The sequence below is a fragment of the Macrobrachium nipponense genome, chromosome 7 (assembly GCF_015104395.2).
Source record: "Macrobrachium nipponense isolate FS-2020 chromosome 7, ASM1510439v2, whole genome shotgun sequence".
Taxonomy (NCBI): domain Eukaryota; kingdom Metazoa; phylum Arthropoda; class Malacostraca; order Decapoda; family Palaemonidae; genus Macrobrachium; species Macrobrachium nipponense.
Genome location: NC_061109.1, coordinates 22,665,484 through 22,684,816, shown reverse-complemented (window position 1 = coordinate 22,684,816; position 19,333 = coordinate 22,665,484). Strand labels below are relative to the sequence as shown.

The 19,333-nt window shown below is 38.4% G+C and overlaps 1 protein-coding gene across 3 annotated transcripts in view; it reads left to right on the top strand.

Moving 5' to 3' along the window:
• The window catches only part of LOC135217076 (CAP-Gly domain-containing linker protein 4-like), a 136,471-nt gene extending 120,898 nt beyond the window's left edge, over positions 1-15,573 (top strand). For 2 of the 3 annotated variants that reach the window (XM_064252760.1, XM_064252758.1), the window contains 10 exons: positions 714-846; positions 3,940-4,089; positions 5,006-5,234; positions 6,072-6,193; positions 7,570-7,758; positions 8,607-8,859; positions 11,005-11,388; positions 11,664-11,690; positions 13,685-13,860; positions 14,130-15,573. In XM_064252760.1, the coding sequence (XP_064108830.1) occupies positions 714-846; positions 3,940-4,089; positions 5,006-5,234; positions 6,072-6,193; positions 7,570-7,758; positions 8,607-8,859; positions 11,005-11,388; positions 11,664-11,690; positions 13,685-13,860; positions 14,130-14,347 (1,881 nt within the window). In that variant the 3' untranslated portion in view covers positions 14,348-15,573. The remainder of the gene's footprint in view (positions 1-713; positions 847-3,939; positions 4,090-5,005; positions 5,235-6,071; positions 6,194-7,569; positions 7,759-8,606; positions 8,860-11,004; positions 11,389-11,663; positions 11,691-13,684; positions 13,861-14,129) is intronic. The other variant, XM_064252759.1, reaches the window with a different exon arrangement.
• The last annotated feature ends 3,760 nt before the right edge of the window (positions 15,574-19,333 follow it).

Sequence of the window (19,333 nt, the reverse complement as noted above, 5' to 3'; positions counted from 1 at the left end):
TCCTAAATGACTTACATTCGGTCGGCCACTTCCTGCTCACAATTCTGTGGTTCGGTTAATAGGAATATGTCGGCAGAGTAACATTTTTGGTGGTCAATTTGATGTCCAGCTTCATAAATCGTATACGAAATTCAGATCCGTGACTTAGGAGGTCTTTAGAGAGGAGAGAGAGAGAGAGAGAGAGAGAGAGAGAGAGAGAGATGAACTTTCCAATAAGTGATTAAAATGAATTGCCTAAATTTTAGAAGAAAAAAAAAAACTTTTGTTGTATCCGATTTATACACCTGCCTACCTTGACACAAATGTATCCAAAACTATTATTAATTGGGGGTAAACTTGCAAATATTCCTAATCATAAACCATAACTGACCGTTCCTTGGAACAAAACATCAAGTAATATTCAATCATAAACCATAGTTGACAATTCCTTGGAGCAACAATATCATCAATCATAAAGCCTTGCTTGACCACTCCTTAAAACAAACCTACAAATATTATCATCAATCATACCTATGCTATAGTTGACCAAACTTTTGAGAAAAAACATCAACCATGAACCATAGTTGGCAATTCCTATGAAAGAGACCATCAATCATAAACTATAATTGACCATTCCTTAGAGCCCGAATACCATCAATCACAACCCACGCGTGACCATTCGTAAGTGTAAAAGTATTATAAAACCCACCCGCCTCATCGGCCGACATTTGCAGGTGGTGAAGGAATTGCTTCGCGACGGCGCCGACGTCCACCAGAGATGTCGCTGGACCCACATGACTGCCCTGCACTACGCCGCTTACTTCGACGTAGCCCCTGTGCTGGATCTGCTCCTCAGCGATTCCCAAGGTATTTCTCTCTTCATTTTTAACAGGTGTTGTTCCTCCTTCGTCCTCGTCTTCTTCTTCTTATTCTTCTTCAGTTTGAAGTGGTGCAATTACTTGCCACTCGGACGACACCTGGAAAAAGGTGACGGTTCTCAATCAGACGTTTGTTCCTCACATCCTTTCACATGATATTTTGACACATCAACAAGCACTGCCTCTTGTCACATAACTTTTGATGTGCATCAACATTTAGCTCTACATTTCCTTAACTTTGACCGGTCCTCAAAAAGGCAAAATATCTCAAACTTGTCTTTCGTTTCGTCATTTCAGTAAAGCCTATGATCTCAGTTATACGAGTGACACTTATTCTGGCTTCATCTTGTTTTACAGTAGTTTTACATGAATATTCAATGGAATTAATTTACTAGGAAGCGATATGAGAATCTTATAGCGCTGAAGAATTTATTTAAAAACAGAATTAAACCAAATCTCATTCGGTAAAATGACAAAGCGATTGGAGACAGCAAAATGGAAGTCATTTCTCAATGAACAGTTTCCTGCCTCTTCATTTCCCGTGTAAAAGAAAGTTCCTTTTGCAATAGGGGTGATATTTACATCCATACATACACACGCGTACACACATATATCTACACAAATACATAAGAAAGCAGTGAACGACACCTATGTTAGGAATGGATATTTAACCAACAACCTTTTTCGATTAACTCGGTATCAGGTTACCTTTCAGAAACCGGAGAACCCCCCAGACTACTGATTCACATTTAAAAAACGCTCTGGATGTTAAGAAGCATTTGTAATTCTATATAAAATAGTCTTTCACGTCACTTTAATCATGTAATATTAGCACTGTATTTTAATTAAACATTTATATCTAACGACATCAGAGCATGAAAGCTGTATGCTGCTTAACGACACCAGTTCTTTATTTATCTAAGGGAAATACAGCGTCTAGAGAAAGCCTTTCATTCATCATATATTATAGCTTACGTAATGCATACAGTTCTCTCTCTCTCTCTCATTGTTCTTCTAATGGAAATACAGCATTTATGTAAAGCTTTTCATTCAATGATAGGTAGCTTAGGTATGCATACAGTTTCTCTCTCCTTCCCTTTCTCCTCCCCCTCCTCCTTCTCTTCTCTCTCTTCTCTCTCTCTCTCTCTCTCTCTCTCATTGTTCTTCTAATGGAAATACAGCATTTATGTAAAGCTTTTCATTCACTGCATATTGTAGCTTATGTAATGCATACAGTTTCTCTCTCTCTCTCTCTCTCTCTCTCTCTCTCTCTCTCTCTCTCTCTCATTGATTATCTAAGGGAAATACACTATTTAGAGAAAGCCTTTCATTCATTATATATTGTAGCTTATGTAATGCATACAGTTCCTCTCTCTCTCTCTCTCTCATTGTTTATCAAAGGGAAATACAGCATTTATATAAAGCCTTTCATCCTCTGTATATTGTAGCTTATGTAATGCATACAGGTTTTTTTCTCTCTCATTGTTTATCTAAAGGAAATACAGCATTTAGAGAAAGCCTTTCATTCATTGTATATTGTAGTTTATGTATATAATGCATACAGTCGTAAATAATCATACTGAAACCTTCCATCAGATTTATTGCCTTTCCGATAACGTGACATGACCGTTGTCAGATTTGCCCTTTGTCCAACGCGCCCCTTTCCATCCCCAGCGCTGCTTCCACTCTCTCTCTCTCTCTCTCTCTCTCTCTGTCTCTTACTGAGTGACATAAAGTCTGAACCTAGTAGATGAAGATTATCTAAAGAGAAATTTCTTTCTGCTCATGATTTGGAAATAAACTGGAGCTATGTAATCAGCTACATCACTTATTACAACAGCACTCTCGTCATTAAAATGCGTAGACATGACTCATTCCTATGAAGCAAGAGCTACAATTAACAGAAATTGGCAAACAAGAATTAAATTTAAAGATATAAACAACAAATATTATATACTCTATAACAAAAAAGTAACAAGTGGGTATAATCTAACAAGGAGGGATCCGACCTCCAGCTTACTCGGGACGCGTGCAAGATTTTCCCATAACGCAGAAGTTGTAAATATTATATCCGTAGCTTTTAACATAAATTAAAACGTGCTAAAATCTAGTCAAATAGAGCGTTGTTTCACCAACGAAAATTAAAATAAACACGCTATATTTTATTAAAATAATTGTTCTGTACTGTTCAACATGCCCATTATTCATTTTCTACATTTTCACACTAATCAGTAAATCATAAATATCCTATCCTAAAATTCATGTATCTCTAACTCAACGAGAAACACCTTTTTCAGGCCTTTTTAGGCTTTTCCACTGACCTTTCCTACCCAACAACAAGAACAACAAGAGCAAGAATAACAACAAATTATTTTGTCGGCTTACTCCCCGAGTAAGCGAAAATCAGTGAGCTAATCAAACTGCTATACGCTAAAGAGATGTATTACAGTGTGTTCTGCATATGAAGACTGAAATATGCGCCCCCCCCCATCCCTGACCCCCTTAAAACGACCTTTCTCTTATTAGGTACATGGAGCATGACTTTTCCGAAAACGTCAAATAGCTAAGGTACTAACCATAAACACACTATTTTTTCGGGGTTTATCACTCATTACTGATATTACCTTTCACGGATCATCTTAACCTAACCTAGGTACCCTGACCTAGCCAGATTCTTCAACCCATATATGCAAGCTATTAATTGGTAATCCCCATAACCATAGGAAGGGTGCAAACAATCATCTGCTATCATTATTATTTAGTATTATTATTATTATTATCATTATTCAGAAGATAGTCCCTACTCATAGGGAACAGGCCTACAGGGGCCATTGACTTGAAATTTAAGCTTCCAAAGAATATTGAGGAGAACGTTTTAAAGAAATTACAGAAGGTAAAAGGAAATACAGAAAGAAATGTCAGTTATTAAAAAACAACGATAAATCAACTAATTCAAAATAAACAGATAAAAATATATGTTGACGTGTTACATCTGAGTTTGAACTTTCGAGGCTGCAACTGTACACAACATCCACCATCTAGAAATTATCTGACGTTTTCACCTCTTCTTCGACTTCTGCAGGTGTCAGCATCAACGACGCCTGCTTGGAGTACTCGGGAGGAACTCCTCTGCACATCGCAGCTGCCAACCTCTGCCTGGCAGCTACGAAGGTCCTCCTGGCACATGGAGCTCCTCTGAATCTGACAGATACTCAAGGGCGAACTCCATTCCGTAAGTGAAACTCACAGACACAGATTCACTTGATGGGCGTTGCCTTTGCTGTTCAGTAATGATGTCACGCTCTTCGAATAATAGGAGAGTTGAATGTGCACTGAATTTTAAGTTGTCTGTTGATATACTGACTCTAGATAGCTGTTTTTAAGTTGTCTGTTCATATACTGACTCTATATAGCTGTTTTTAAGTTGTCTGTTCATATACTGACTCTGGATAGCTCTGATTTCAAGTTGTCTGTTCACATACTGACTCTGGATAGCCCTGAGTTTAAGTTGGCTGTTAGTATGATGACTCTGGATAGCTCGGAGTTGAACTTGTCTGTTAATATACTGAATTTGGAGAGCTCTGTTCTTTGGAAATAGTTCCTTTGGCTGATACTTTCTTGGCACTGATGAGTTAACTCATAAAATAGGATGTAACATGTTATGTACTAGGAGAGATGGCTGGGCATTGCAGTTTAAGTTGACTGTCAATATACTGACTTGAGACAGCTCTAGTCCTTGAAAATAGTTGCCGGCACTTTCTGCTGCACTGTATCCGTACTCAGTCAGTTGTCTCATACGATATGATATTAAAACATCCCAAAGAAGAAGCCTGAAAAGAAACGACAAGAGTGCCAAGTACTCTCGTGTAATTAACACATCTTTGGGACACAAAGTAGCTTTGTGCCCAAAAAGATGTGTTAATTACACGGAAGTACTTGGCATCCTGTTGTTTCTTTTCAAAGTTTATAATATGGCTTCAGCTGGAACGATATGATATAGCAGACAAAACAATTCCATTAGTAAATAAACAAACTAATCACATATTACTGCACTAACTGGATAAAAAACAATCTACACAGCATATCCGGCAGTAAAATCTTCTAGAAGTAACTATAATCTCTAACTGAACATTCTTCTATCAAACCAGAATGCATCCCGGCCCCCGACCAATACGAACTGGTCCCAGACGTCCAGAATGTCATCGCCCAGCTGAGGTCACTCCTTTGCCCATCGGCTGCGCACTGCTACAGCACCTACGAGTACTCCATGGGACAGTCGTCCACGCAAGGCCTCTCCGGAAGGGCTGTTCTCAAGGCCATGGGACTCAAGCTAGGTGACAGAGTGTTGGTCAGTGGCGTCAAGACAGGAACATTGAGGTTAGTTGTGATTGGGGGGTCAGATAACTTCCAAAAGGGAGGGGCTAAGTCTTTGGGGCATATAAATGTCTTCAGAGAAAATGAAGACTACATATAGTTGAAAGTCCAAAGTAAGTGCTTGCTTCGCATGTGCAAATATTAGACTCCAGTTTCTAGGCGAGGAAATCAAAATAAATTAGAATACATCAAACGACGTCAGTTCATCAATATCAAGAACGTTTTTCTCTCTCTCTCCAGGCTCTCTCTCGCTCTCTCTCTCTCTCTCTCTCTCTCTCTCTCTCTCTCTCTCTCTCTCTCTCTATATATATATATAATATATATATATATATATATATATATATATATATATATATATATATATAATTATATAGGCAAAAATCCACGAGGGAAAGTGAAACAATGGAGTACCACTGCAAGGCCTTTCGGCTCTCGTCCTTTACTAAGCAGTCTACTTAGTAAAGGACGAGAGTCGAAAGACCTCGCAGCAGTACTCCGTTGTTTCACTTTCCTTCGTGGCTTTTGCCTTTATTTGTATATTCACCATGATCCAAATTTTCGTGATTCAAAGAGAGAGAGAGAGAGAGATAAATATATCTATCTATCTATCTATGTGCGTGTGTATTAGCACTCTACTATTATGCTCGCACAGTTACTGAACAAATACATTCAAAAGCATATTCTAATTTATTCTACATTCCTCTCAAACATGAACTGAGGACGCCTAACAAACGAACAAAACCCGAGATACGCACAGATCAATTTTTCATCTACGCCTTTCTGAAAAACCAACCCCAACTAACTCTGATTTTTTAAAATATGATCCCCACACCCCCTCAGATTTGTTGGTTCCACCGAATTCGCCACCGGGCTGTGGGCAGGGGTGGAACTGGAGACACCTTCAGGACGTCACAACGGCACTGTCAAGGGAGTCATGTACTTCAGGTGTGCCAATAATTATGGTAAGCTTCACAAAACACATTTCTAAAGACTCTTGTAAGTTGTTTTGGTTGCATAAGAAAACGTTTCTAAAGACTTGTACGTTGTTCTAGTTGCATAAGAAAACGTTTCTAAAGACTTGTAAGTTGTTTTGGTTGCATAAGAAAACGTTTCTAAAGACTTGTAAGTTGTTCTGGTTGCATAAGAAAACGTTTCTAAAGACTTGTACGTTGTTCTAGTTGCATAAGAAAACGTTTCTAAAGACTTGTACGTTGTAGTTGCTAAGAAAACGTTTCTAAAGACTTGTGGTTGTTGCATAAAACGTTTCTAAAGACTTGTAAGTTTTGGTTTCTGTGCATAAGAATGTTTCTAAAGACTTGTAAGTTGTTCTGGTTGCATAAGAAAACGTTTCTAAAGACTTGTAAGTTGTTTTGGTTGCATAAGAAAACGTTTCTAAAGACTTGTAAGTTGTTCTGGTTGCTAAGAAAACGCTAAAGATTGTAATTGTGTTGTGAACAAAACGTTTCTAAAGACTTGTAATTGTTCATGCATAAGAAAATGTTTCTACTTGTAAGTTTTGTTTTGGCATAAGAAAACGTTCAAAGACTTGTAAGTTGTTTTGGTTGCAAAATAAAAAAGTTTCAAGAGTACTTGTAAACGTTGTTCTAGTTGCATAAGAAAACGTTTCTAAAGACTTGTAAGTTGTTCTGGTTGCATAAGAAAACGTTTCTAAAGACTTGTAAGTTGTTCTGGTTGCATAAGAAAACGTTTCTGAAGACTTGTAAGTTGTTTTGGTTGCATAAGAAAACGTTTCTGAAGGCCCTTGTAAGTTGTTCAAGTAGCAACATGAAAACATTTCTAAAAACTTGTATGTTCTTCTAGTTGGTTCAAGAGAACATCTTTGAAGACTCTTGTATGCCATTCCAAAGTTAAAAATATATTCTGGCCAACTTAATCTTTCAAAAAATGAAAAGACTGAAAGGTCAACAGCAGTATATGCATCAGCGCTGAATGAAATGAATTAAGAGGGTTAATTAGAGTTCATAAATTAAAAACAATTGATTGGCAGGAACAACATATGAATCATGAAGTATTTTCTTGAATGAAATCACAAACTAACATTAAATTAAGGTTTCTAATTCTGTAAATGACCGATGTTACATAATAACGCCAGTCCGTACAAAAATATATACAAATAAAATGTAAATATTTCACATCACTTTATTAATGAAAATGAAATCTTAAATTTAGATTAAGAAAAACGTGAGAATTTCTGAAATGACATTTCAAGTGGAATATATACGAACAGCAGTATAAACAAAAATATTATACGTATATACATATAAAATCCCATCGATTTAAATCCTCCGATTACATCATGCCCTTCTTTTCTTTCCAGGCATATTCGTCCCGGTGAACAGACTGACGAAGATCCCCAACGTTAGTGGAGGGCGACAGGGCCGTTCCACCTCCGTTGCCCAACGCCAGAGGGCGAGGGACTCCTCCAGGCGATCCGTCTCCCTCCCACCGGGTCGTGTCAACCACGGCCGCGTGGACGTTTCCCGCGTGTCATCCCGGGTGGCCCAAGGTGAGGATTTAAGGACCTGACACAAAATGAACCCGTGACTGTCACTTTAAAGATGGGAGGTTATAGACAGCTTAGGAAGAAAGGAAAGAAGTTCAAAGAAGAACAGTCTTCGAGTTTTTGGGAAAATGGACAGAAATAGAATATTCTTTGGCCATTTATTTATCATTAAATATATGATGATGTATGCTAAATACATTAAAAAAATAAATTTGATAACCATAAGTAATCTGGTCTAAGTTGAATATGAAAATACTTAAATATACATCTTTCTGTTCAAAATTCCGACTGAATCTTTTAAAATTTTTTTTTATATTGTGAAATGCTAGGGCACTTCATCAAAAGCTAAAATATCAAATAGGCCAGTATCATAATACAACTGTATCTAGAAAATCCAATCCCATTACCCGTCCGGCATTTCAAAATTACACAGCAATTATAAAATATGGGTAAGGATTTGCCCGCGGTGTGCATGTCAAGTCGATTGTACCGCCAAAAATTAACAAAAACACAAAAAGCTCTGGTCGTTTGAGGTATGAATTACGCTATACAAGTTTATTTATCAAAATTCATGACACTTACTACAAGATAATTTATACAACCTTAGCTTTGTGCGTTTGTGGTTGCAAAATCTTGTGAGAACGCCGGTTAAATTTAGTATAGCTAGCCATAAAAAGACCATTTTCTTTTATCATACAAGTCAGTGAAAACGGGCCCTCCGAGACTTACAATTTTAAGTATGACTATACTAAACTTGAACACTGACGGCTTCGACATATGTGTGTGTGAAATGCGAGAAAGATGAAAAGTTCTACGAATTAATAACAACCCCCCTCTCTCTCCCATTCCAGACATCCGCAACACAAACAGGAAAATCGTGATTGGAGACAGGGTTTACGTAGACATGGGCATAGGAAACGGATCGACCAGGGCGGTGATGGGCGTGGTGAGGTACACGGGCGGAGTTCACTTTGCCTCCGGTTTCTGGATTGGAGTGGAGCTGGAAATTCCCCGTGGCACCAACGACGGCTCCGTCAACGGCTCCAGATACTTCACCTGCCGTCCCAACTGCGGTATCTTTGCTGCCCCGTCAAGGGTTATCAAGTAAGAGGGAGAAAGAGAGATATTCTGACTCGATTCCCAAAGCAAACTGTGGGTTTGATTCCCAATTTTCCAATTCTCAAACTCCTGAATAATGATAAAATAGGCTTTTGGAAAATTTCTGCACATGTGTATATATAAAAAGCCTTACTGAGCACCTTTCTAAACATAGAAATGATAAGCGTAGTAAAGCCTCTAGATTCCCTTTCAAACCTCAGTAAAGACTTCTTTATTCCTTTCTAAACCTCAGTAAAACTTGCAAGTTTCTTTCGAAACCTCAGTCAAGCGTCTCCATTCCTTTTCAAACCTCAGTGAACCTTCTGAATTTCTTTCTAAATCTCAGTATGCCCTCGGAGTTCTTTTTTAGGCTTCAGTACAGCTTCTTGATTCCCTTTTAAACGTTTACTCAGTCTAAATCTCATTATGCCCTCTGAGTTCTTTTTTAGGCTTCAGTACAGTCAAGTTTGTTGATTCATTTCTAAACCTCAGTAAACATTTGAATTCCATTTGAACCTCAGTAAAGCTTCAGGGTTCCTTTCTAAACCACATGAAAACATTTGAATTCCATTTGAACCTCAGTAAAGCTTCAGGGTTCCTTTCTAAACCACATTTAAAAACATCTGAATTCCTTTTGAACCTCAGTAAAGCTTCAGGGTTCCTTTCTGAACCACATTAAAACATCTGAATTCCCTTTGAACCTCAGTAAGCTCAGGTTCCTTTCTAAACCACATTAAACATCTGAATTCTTTTGAACCTCAGTAAGCTTCAGGGTTCCTTTCTAAACCACATTAAAAAAACATCTGAATTCCCATTTGAAAACCTCAGTAAAGCTCAGGGTTCCTTTCTAAACCACATGAAAAACATTGAATTCCTTTTGAACCTCAGTAAAGCTTCAGAGTTCCTTTCCGAACCACATGAAAACATTTGAATTCATTCCATTTGAACCTCAGTAAAGCTTCAGGGTTCCTTTCTAAACCACATTAAAACATCTGAATTCCATTTGAACCTCAGTAAAGCTTCAGGGTTCCTTTCTAAACCACATTAAAACATCTGAATTCCATTTGAACCTCGGTAAAGCTTTAGGGTTCCTTTCTAAACCACATGAAAACATTTGAATTCCATTTGAACCTCAGTAAAGCTTCAGAGTTTCCTTTCCGAACCCACATGAAAACATTGAATCATTCCATTTGAACCCTCAGTAAAGCTTCAGGGTTCCTTTCTCTAAACCACATAAAACATCCTGAATTCCATTTGAACCTCAGTAAAGCTTCAGGGTTCCTTTCTAAACACCACATTATAATGAATTCCATTTTGAACCTCAGTAAAGCTTAGGGTTCCTTCTAAAACACATGAAAACATTTGAATTCCATTTGAACCTCAGTAAAGCTTCAGAGTTCCTTTCCGAACCACATGAAAACATTTGAATTCATTCCATTTGAACCTCAGTAAAGCTTCAGGGTTCCTTTCTAAACCACATAAAACATCTGAATTCCATTTGAACCTCAGTAAAGCTTCAGGGTTCCTTTCTAAACCACATTAAAACATCTGAATTCCATTTGAACCTCAGTAAAGCTTTAGGGTTCCTTTCTAAACCACATAAATCATCTGAATTCCTTTTGAACCTTAGTAAAGATTCAGGGTTCCTTTCTAAACAACATTGAAACATCTGAATTCCTTTTGAACCTCAGTAAAGCTTCAGGGTTCCTTTCTAAACCACATTAAAACATCTTAATTCCATTTGAACCTCAGTAAATCTTCAGGGTTCCTTTGTAAACAATATTAAAAACATTCTGAATCCTTTTGAACCTCAGTAAAGGCTTCAGGGTTCCTTCTAAACCACATAAAAAACATCTGAATTCCATTTGAACCTCAGTAAAGCTTCAGGGTTCCTTTCTAAACCACATTAAAACATTTGAATTCCATTTGAACCTCAGTAAAGCTTCTGGGTTCCTATCTAAATCTTAATAAAGCTTCTGGGTTCCTATTTAAACCTCAGTAAAGCTTCTGGGTTCCTATTTAAACCTCAGAAAAAGCTTTTGGAATAATTTTCAAACACCTGTCGATTGCATTCCTTACTAAATGCCATTGCCATTGCTCCTTAACACAATCACTTGCTCCATTCTTCTAACATCCTCTTAACCATTCCAGGGTCAGCAGCGACTACGACTGCGACGAAGGTCTGCCTCCAAGCGAGCCTAGCTCACTCAGCTACAGCCGTTTCTCCCTGGGGTCAGGCCATGGGTCTAACAACAACATCCTATCTACCGGACCCGTGAGTCTGGGATATAGTACGAGCTCTATGTCCTACAACACCCACGGACCTTCGAGTCTTGGTTTCCACTCGGCCATGAATGGCGCCAACAACCACCCCATGTGTTCCAGCATGACAGATTCCTGCTCTAAATGCGTGTCTTCACAGCATCTCTTGGATGGGTTCAGCGAAGGTGCGCTGAAAAGGGCTAATTCACTGAAAACAGCCATCTACCCACCGAACACGGCTATGACCAGCCTCAACAGGTCTTTCTCGGCACGGTAAGTCTAGGCTTTGTCTAGGGCAAACGGGTGATTTCGTTTCTTTTAAGTCTTGATTGACAAATCTTAAAAGCTTTCCTTAACTGGTCTTGTAACAACTAAAGCACACCTCTGAAATCAAGCTATACTGCTAATAAGGCCTCATGAGACACCATGTATTATGAAAAGCAGTTTTTAATTAAAAATGTTACATTATACTCTAAGACTTTATATATACAGTGTGTTGATAATCTTTTTCGCTGCCATTCATTTGTGTCTTTCTTTATTTTGTGCAGCTTACTTCCCCAGACACAGCAAAAAAGGTACAATTACAAAAAATAATTCCCCTTTGATCATGTGCCCATTTAAAGTAGATGTTTGATCTAAGTACTTTTCATCAGATAGCTAGTTCTTTATATATAATATATAATAGATATATATATATTGTATATATATATATATATATAGATAGAATATATATATATAGGTATATATATATAAAATATATAAATTATATATAGATATATATATATATATATAGTATATATATATATATGTATGTATATATAATATATATATATATATATATATGTATATATATATATATATATATTATCCCCCTACTGCTTACATATTGTATATATTTACATCTAAGCTGCCATGCCAAAAAAGTTACTTATGGCTGAACACTATAGTGAAAAACTTGATTGCTGCTATTTCTTCTGAGATTTCTGTATCTGCTAATCACAAAATATACAAGCAGACAACTGCTACCCTCTTTACTTCCTAGAATGTAAGATTCTGCTCCCTTTTTGTAGCTTTTGTCAAGTGTTAACATGGAGGAAGACAAGTGTTGAACAATCAGGAAAAGTTAATATAATTTTAAACTAAATATTGTTATGTTCATATGCCTTAATCTGGCTATCACTAAATTCTTAGTCTGATCTTTGTTTCATAATAGAATTAGAAACTGAATCCCTTAGACTACCAACGAGGAAGTTTCCGAATGGTACCTATTAAGGTGTGTGTGTGTGTGTAGTGTTTCAGGGTGGGTGTGATGCTAAAGGCAAACTCTGAGAAACTATTGGCAGATATTAGGCTTTCTTATAATGATTTCTTACGTTTAACTTAACTTTCAACCCTGTATTAGATACTACCAAATCTGTCGCCTAAATGGAATTAAGTTCTATGTTCCAATGATGGCCGTTTGTCTAAGATTATAAGTTGGCCAAGTCATTTTATCTTTGAAAAATTATTATGGAGAACCTTGCGTTAATATTTACTAATATTCAAATACTAAATAAAAGAATATTAGACGTGAATGAAAGGTTGTTTAGCCGAGATATCTAATCCTCATTTTAATAAAGCTACTTATGGTACTGTGAACTGTCAAGAGGGAACAGTATTGACATAAGTGAAATTCGTCTTCGCAGTAAGGGACCCGTTAACGCATAACTGAAACACCATACCAATCTGGACACTATAGCATTGTATGTAACTATAACGCTAGTCTTTACTATATTTTCCCGAAGACTCTTCGTGTCTTAAGGCCTGTCCACACGAGCGGGCCTGATCGGCGTGCTCCGGGGTTCACGGGCAAATTCTGGCGGGCTTACCCATGAATGTTGTCCACACAGGTGAGGCGATGGAGAGGTGGGCGTGCCCGACGATGCCAGTAGTGTGTTCAGTGCGGTACGATAAACATGGTGCTTACCGCAAAGAAGAAGATAGCGTAGCATGATAATTGCTTTGTGTGTGACGAAAATGGGGAAAAAGAAGAGAATATGGTGCAAAGAATGGCTCGGTAAAAGAAATGTATATGGTTAACATACGTCTGGCAGGGTCGAAGTAAAAGCCATCGGGCACAACCGTGGTGATTTTGCTACAAGACCCATCGGGCAATTTGACGGTTTGCCCATCAAGTGTGCCCGTTAGAGGGGAAGTCCGCCGATCAGGCCCGATCGTGTGGACAGGCCTTTAGTAGGAGTGCTGACTGAACTCTCCTTACATTTTCTCAACAGCATCGTTGCTTTCTTACCTAACCCTACATGGTCAAGGCATGTTCAAGACTCCTGCTAATCCATGCATCGCCATCCTGCACTATATAAAAACGGCAGAGCAATGTCATACCTCCCCTTTTAATGATTATTTTACAAACAGTCCACGTGAAGGCATGGCCTGCTCTTGAGACATTTCCAGCAGCTCTGACTACTAGACCTATGTATAAACAGCCATCACTAAAAGTTAATATTCCATAGAAACGCGATTAAGTGTTTAGCAGTCATTCACATGACCTTTCAAAACTCTTCTTCGACAGATACGTGTCGTCAAGGCAACGCCAGGAGGAAATAGAGCGAGCAGCAGAGGAGAAGAAGAAGGAACAGACTTGGTGTGATCCACCTGTCTTGCCCACGACGAAGGCGCAGAAGAAGAAGCAGGAAAACGAGCACTGGCTGGAACCAGGTCACAACGTCTTCTACAAGAACGAAGTGGGTGAGTTTGACCTCGGTCAGGGAACCGTTTTGTCTGTTTATTCAAGGGAAGTTGTCTGTTGTCTGTGTAGTACACATGAGGAATGGTCAACATGGCTACCAGGCGTGTTGAAATGATTCTTACTAACATCAGAGGTAACGGAAAGAGATATTCTAAACTTTAACAAACCTTGTACTTCAACAAATTTCTCTCTCTCTCTCTCTCTCTCTCTCTCTCTCTCTCTCTCAGCAGAGAGGAAACCAGTACTAAACCCGTCCTCCTTTTCTCAGGCGTCATCAAATACATCGGCCAAGTCGACTTCGAGCCCGGGGTCTGGTTGGGCATCGAGCTGAGAAAGGCCAAAGGGCGTCACGACGGAGTGGTGAAGGGCAAGCGCTACTTCACTTGCAGGCCTCGCCACGGCATTATGGTCAAGCCCAGCAAGGTCTACGTCAGAGGAATCAACGGTGCAAAGCTCGTGAGACCCGACAACGAACTGGAGGAATAACTTGCCCTAACTTCGAAGGGAGGGTCAATTTGCACAGTATTTATAAATCGAAAGCAGTAGGCCTAGCTTCGAAGTGGGGTTAATTTGCTTCGAGTTATAACTCGAATTCAGTAATTTGAAGAGGATAACTTAAGATGGTTACTTTAATCTAAAGAGATACAGAGTTCTGGAGGTTTCCAAGGTCGGTGAGCTAGAGTAGGCCTACATAAGTAACCCCAGTTTGTATAGGCCGAGTAAACACGTATAAATTGCGGACCACAATGATAAACACGTACAATAATCCATATTCTTTCCATTGTCTGAAACTAAAAGGTAAACTTTAGATGCCTAGTTAAGCTAGTTTTCTTTTGGAGCATAGCACGAGCGTAGAATCCCTTTTGAGCATGTTTTAGCAAATGAAGTAATAATAAACAAACCATTTTAGGTTATTCATAAAATCCTGACAAGGCAGGAGATTCCTTCCCCTGACAGGAACCCTGTAATTCAAAAAGCCACATATCACCAAGTTCTTAGACTTATACACACACACAGCAAGTTACAGTAAGTTTGATTTTTTGAGTGATGTCGTCCGCACATTTTGCTTTAAATACGATCTTGTTTGAATCACGCAGTTACCAGCTATAGACCGTTTTTTAAAAGACCTAAAAATTGCTGTTGGAAGACCCCCAAGTATAGATACTATAAACGAAATCTTATTGGAATCGCCATTGTTACCTAGCACTACTGATCAGTCTCACCCACAGAAATTAAATATCGTACTTAATATTCTTCCCGTACCAAATATACTTGGTTCAATTAACTCTCCGGGATAATGACTTATTTATATGATGTAACGAGAGTTAAAGATAACGTTCTCATTGTAAGGAGGCCTTCCCAAAGCTTTAATAGTACTAGCCTTCTTTTCCTTCCGAAACTTGGTCACAAGTTAGTCCTATTTTTCGGTCGCTTGTCTTTCCCCTTTCAGTCTGTTAAAGTTGTTTTTAAGGTGTTTATGAAAGCAAATGAAAGAGTTATATTATTCGATACATATAAATATCTATGTATATTGTATATAGTATTTGAGTTTGTGGTTGATTATTTTATATATATATACATTGAAGATTTGTTTATTGATGCTTCGGCACACTTGCCTCTCTGCCCAGACAGAGATATTAGTGCTATGTGTGGCTTTGTAAATAAAAGTACGCAAGTCTAATACTACAATAAAGCAGTATTAGTAACGTTTAGACTTGTTTTAGTCTTTCTGCCCTCCTGGAGTTTTTGAAGATTTTTATTGAGTTGAATTGAACATAGAATTTAGGCCAGAGGCTAAGCACTGGAACTTTTGAGGTCATTCAGCGTTGATATGGAAAATTACCTTAAAAAGTTTGAAAGGTGTAACAGGAGGAAAACCTCCCAGTTGCACGATGAATCTAGTGTAAGGAGAGGGTGGAAAGTAAGATGAAGAAAGAGAATATGAAAGGAGGTACAGTAAAAGGAACGGAAGTAGGATCTTAAGTAATCCCTACAGTGCACCGCATGAGGCCCACTGACGGCACCACCCCGCTACGGGGAAGATTTTTATTCCTGAATTTTTACAAAAAAAGTGACGCAGGACTTTCGAGTGAATATGCACATCATCGTGATAAAGTATGAAAAAGCCACTGGAAGTATAGAAAAAACAGGGTTTAATGTAATAAATGAAATAAATTTACGTATTTAACAAAACACATAAAAATGAGTTCATATGCTTGTGCTCAACGCATTTTCTTTTGGTGCATACGCTAGATTTTATGGCCGACTGGGAAAATGTTAACTACACAAATGCCCTGTTTTGTAGTTAGGAAATGCAACTAATTTCTGACCCCACATAGTAATATATGTTTTAACTTCATAATTAAGTTTTAGTGGTATCAATATAGAAGAGGGGATTCTCGTTTCCACATAGGGGCCCTCGTTCCTTCTCCAAATAGTAACAACTCTTGGATGTTATTGACCAAATAGTAACAAACCCTTGGATTGTGTTTAACCAAGAGGTAAAACACCCTTTGGATGGTTGTTTAAGCAAATAGTAACAAACCTTGGATGGTGTTAACCAAATAGTAACAACCCTTGGATGTTGTTAACCAAATAGTAACAACCCTTGGATGTTGTTAACCAAATAGTAACAACCCTTTTGGATGTTGTTAAGCAAATCGTAACAACCCTTGGATGTTGTTAACCAAATAGTAACAACCCTTTTTGGATGTTATTAACCAAATCGTAACAACCCTTGGATGTTGTTAACAATAGTAAACAACCGGTTTGGATGTTGTTAACCAAATAGTAACAACCCTTGGATGTTGTTAACCAAATAGTAACAACCCTTTTGGATGTTGTTAACCAAATCGTAACAACCCTTGGATGTTGTTAACCAAAGAGTAACAAACCTTGGATGGTGTTCAAACCAAATAGTAACAACCCTTGGATGGTGTTAACCAAATAGTAACAACCCTTGGATGGTGTTAACCAAATAGTAACAACCCTTGGATGGTGTTAACCAAATAGTAACAATCCTTGGATGTTGTTAACCAAATAGTAACAACCCTTTTTGGATGTTGTTAACCAAATAGTAACAACCCTTGGATGTTGTTAACCAAAAGTACCCTTGGAAATGGGTTACCAGTAACAACCCTTGAATGGTGTTAACTAAATAGTAGCAATCCTTGGATGTTGTTAACCAAATAGTAACAACCCTTGGATGGTGTTAACCAAATAGTAACAACCCTTGTATGGTGTTAACCAAGTAGTAACAACCCTTGGATGGTGTTAACCAAGTAGTAACAACCCTTGGATGGTGTTAACCAAGTAGTAACAACCCTTGTATGGTGTTAACCAAGTAGTAACAACCCTTGGATGGTGTTAACCAAAGAGTTACAACCCTTGGATGGTGTTAACCAAAGAGTTACAAACCCTTGGATGGTGTTAACCAAGTAATAACAACCCTTGGATGGTGTTAACCAAAGAGTTACAACCCTTGGATGGTGTTAACCAAAGAGTTACAACCCTTGGATGGTGTTCAGCTCCATCCAGTTACTCAGTCCTTCCAATATCGACTTTCAACCTAAGACTTGCACATATTGAGTGGGCGTTTTCCTATAACTAACACGTTGCAAAGATATATATAAAAAAACCTGCAATTTTGAATGAAGGAAGGTGGAGGAAAACTTGAAGCAAACAAAATTAAAAAAACAAAACCTTGGACTAGTGTAAACAACAGCATGTGCTCTGTTGCATATTGAATATGGAATCTAGGCCAAAGGCCAAGCACTGGGACCTATGAGGCCATTCAGTGCTGAAATGGAAACTGACAGGAAAAGGGTTGATGGGTGTAACAAGAGGAAAACCTCGCAGTTACGCTATGAAGCAATTGTTAGGAGAGGCTGGAAAGTAAGATGGAAGAAAGAGAACATGAAAGGGATACAGTAATAGGAACGAAAGGGGTTGCAGCTATGGGCAGAAGGCAAGCTGCAAAGAACCTTATATAATGCCTACACTGCACCGCATGAGGTGCACTGATGGCACTACCCCACTACGAGGTCTGCTGCATATTACTAAGTGGCAAAAATCATTTGGACTTATTGCTGTGCGAATGGTCTACATCTCATAATCACAAATCAATTTACACACATCCAAAATGTGTGCGGATACTTGGGTATGCAGTATATTTGAAAGATTATGCAGGTACCGGTAGGTTTGTGACGAATAAGTATAGAGGATTGCGTCAACATCGAGAGCAGAGCACTGGGGCAATATCTGAAAACCAGTGGCTAAAGAGTGCATGGGAAGAAGGACTAATAAAAGTAGACGAAGACCCAGAAATATACAGAGACAGGAGAATGACAAACAGAACAGACGACTGGCACAACAAACCAATGCACGGACAATACATGAGACAGACTAAAGAACTAGCCAGCGATGACACATGGCAATGGCTACAGAAGGGAGAGCTGAAGAAGGAAACTGAAGGAATGATAACAGCGGCACAAGATCAGGCCCTAAGAACCAGATATGTTCAAAGAACGGTAGACGGAAATAACATCTCTCCCATATGTAGGAAGTGCAATACGAAAAATGAAACCATAAACCACATAGCAAGCGAATGCCCGGCACTTGCACAGAACCAGTACAAAAAGAGGCATGATTCAGAGGCAAAAGCCCTCCACTGGACCCTGTGTAAGAACCATCAGCTACCTTGCAGTAATAAGTGGTATGAGCACCAACCTGAGGGAGTGATAAAAAACGACCAGGCAAAGATCCTCTGGGACTATGGTATCAGAACGGGTAGGGTGATACATGCAAATAGACCAGACGTGACGTTGATTGACTAAGTCAAGAAGAAAGTATCACTCATTGATGTCGCAATACCATGGGACACCAGAGTTGAAGAGAAAGAGAGGGAAAAAATGGATAAGTATCAAGATCTGAAAATAGAAATAAGAAGGATATGGGATATGCCAGTGGAAATCGTACCCATAATCATAGGAGCACTAGGCACGATCCCAAGATCCCTGAAAAGGAATCTAGAAAAACTAGAGGCTGAAGTAGCTCCAGGACTCATGCAGAAGAGTGTGATCCTAGAAACGGTGCACAAACTAAGAAAAGTGATGGACTCCTAAGGAGGCAGGATGCAACCCGGAACCCCACACTATAAATACCACCCAGTCGAATTGGAGGACTGTGATAGAGCAAAAGAAAAAAAAAAGAAAAAAAAACAAATAATAATAATAATAATAATAATAATAATAATAATAATAATAATAATAATATAATAATAATAACAACACAAGGAACATGATATCCTTTCCAGCGTAATTGACTGTATACCGAGAGAGGTAAATATGTAAGCAGGTTCCACTTGAAACTCCCTGACTCAGCGAAACTTGTGAGTCATTCGTCGTGACTCATCCATTAGTTTTTAGCGATCAGGTGAAAGATATATATATATATATATATATATATATATAT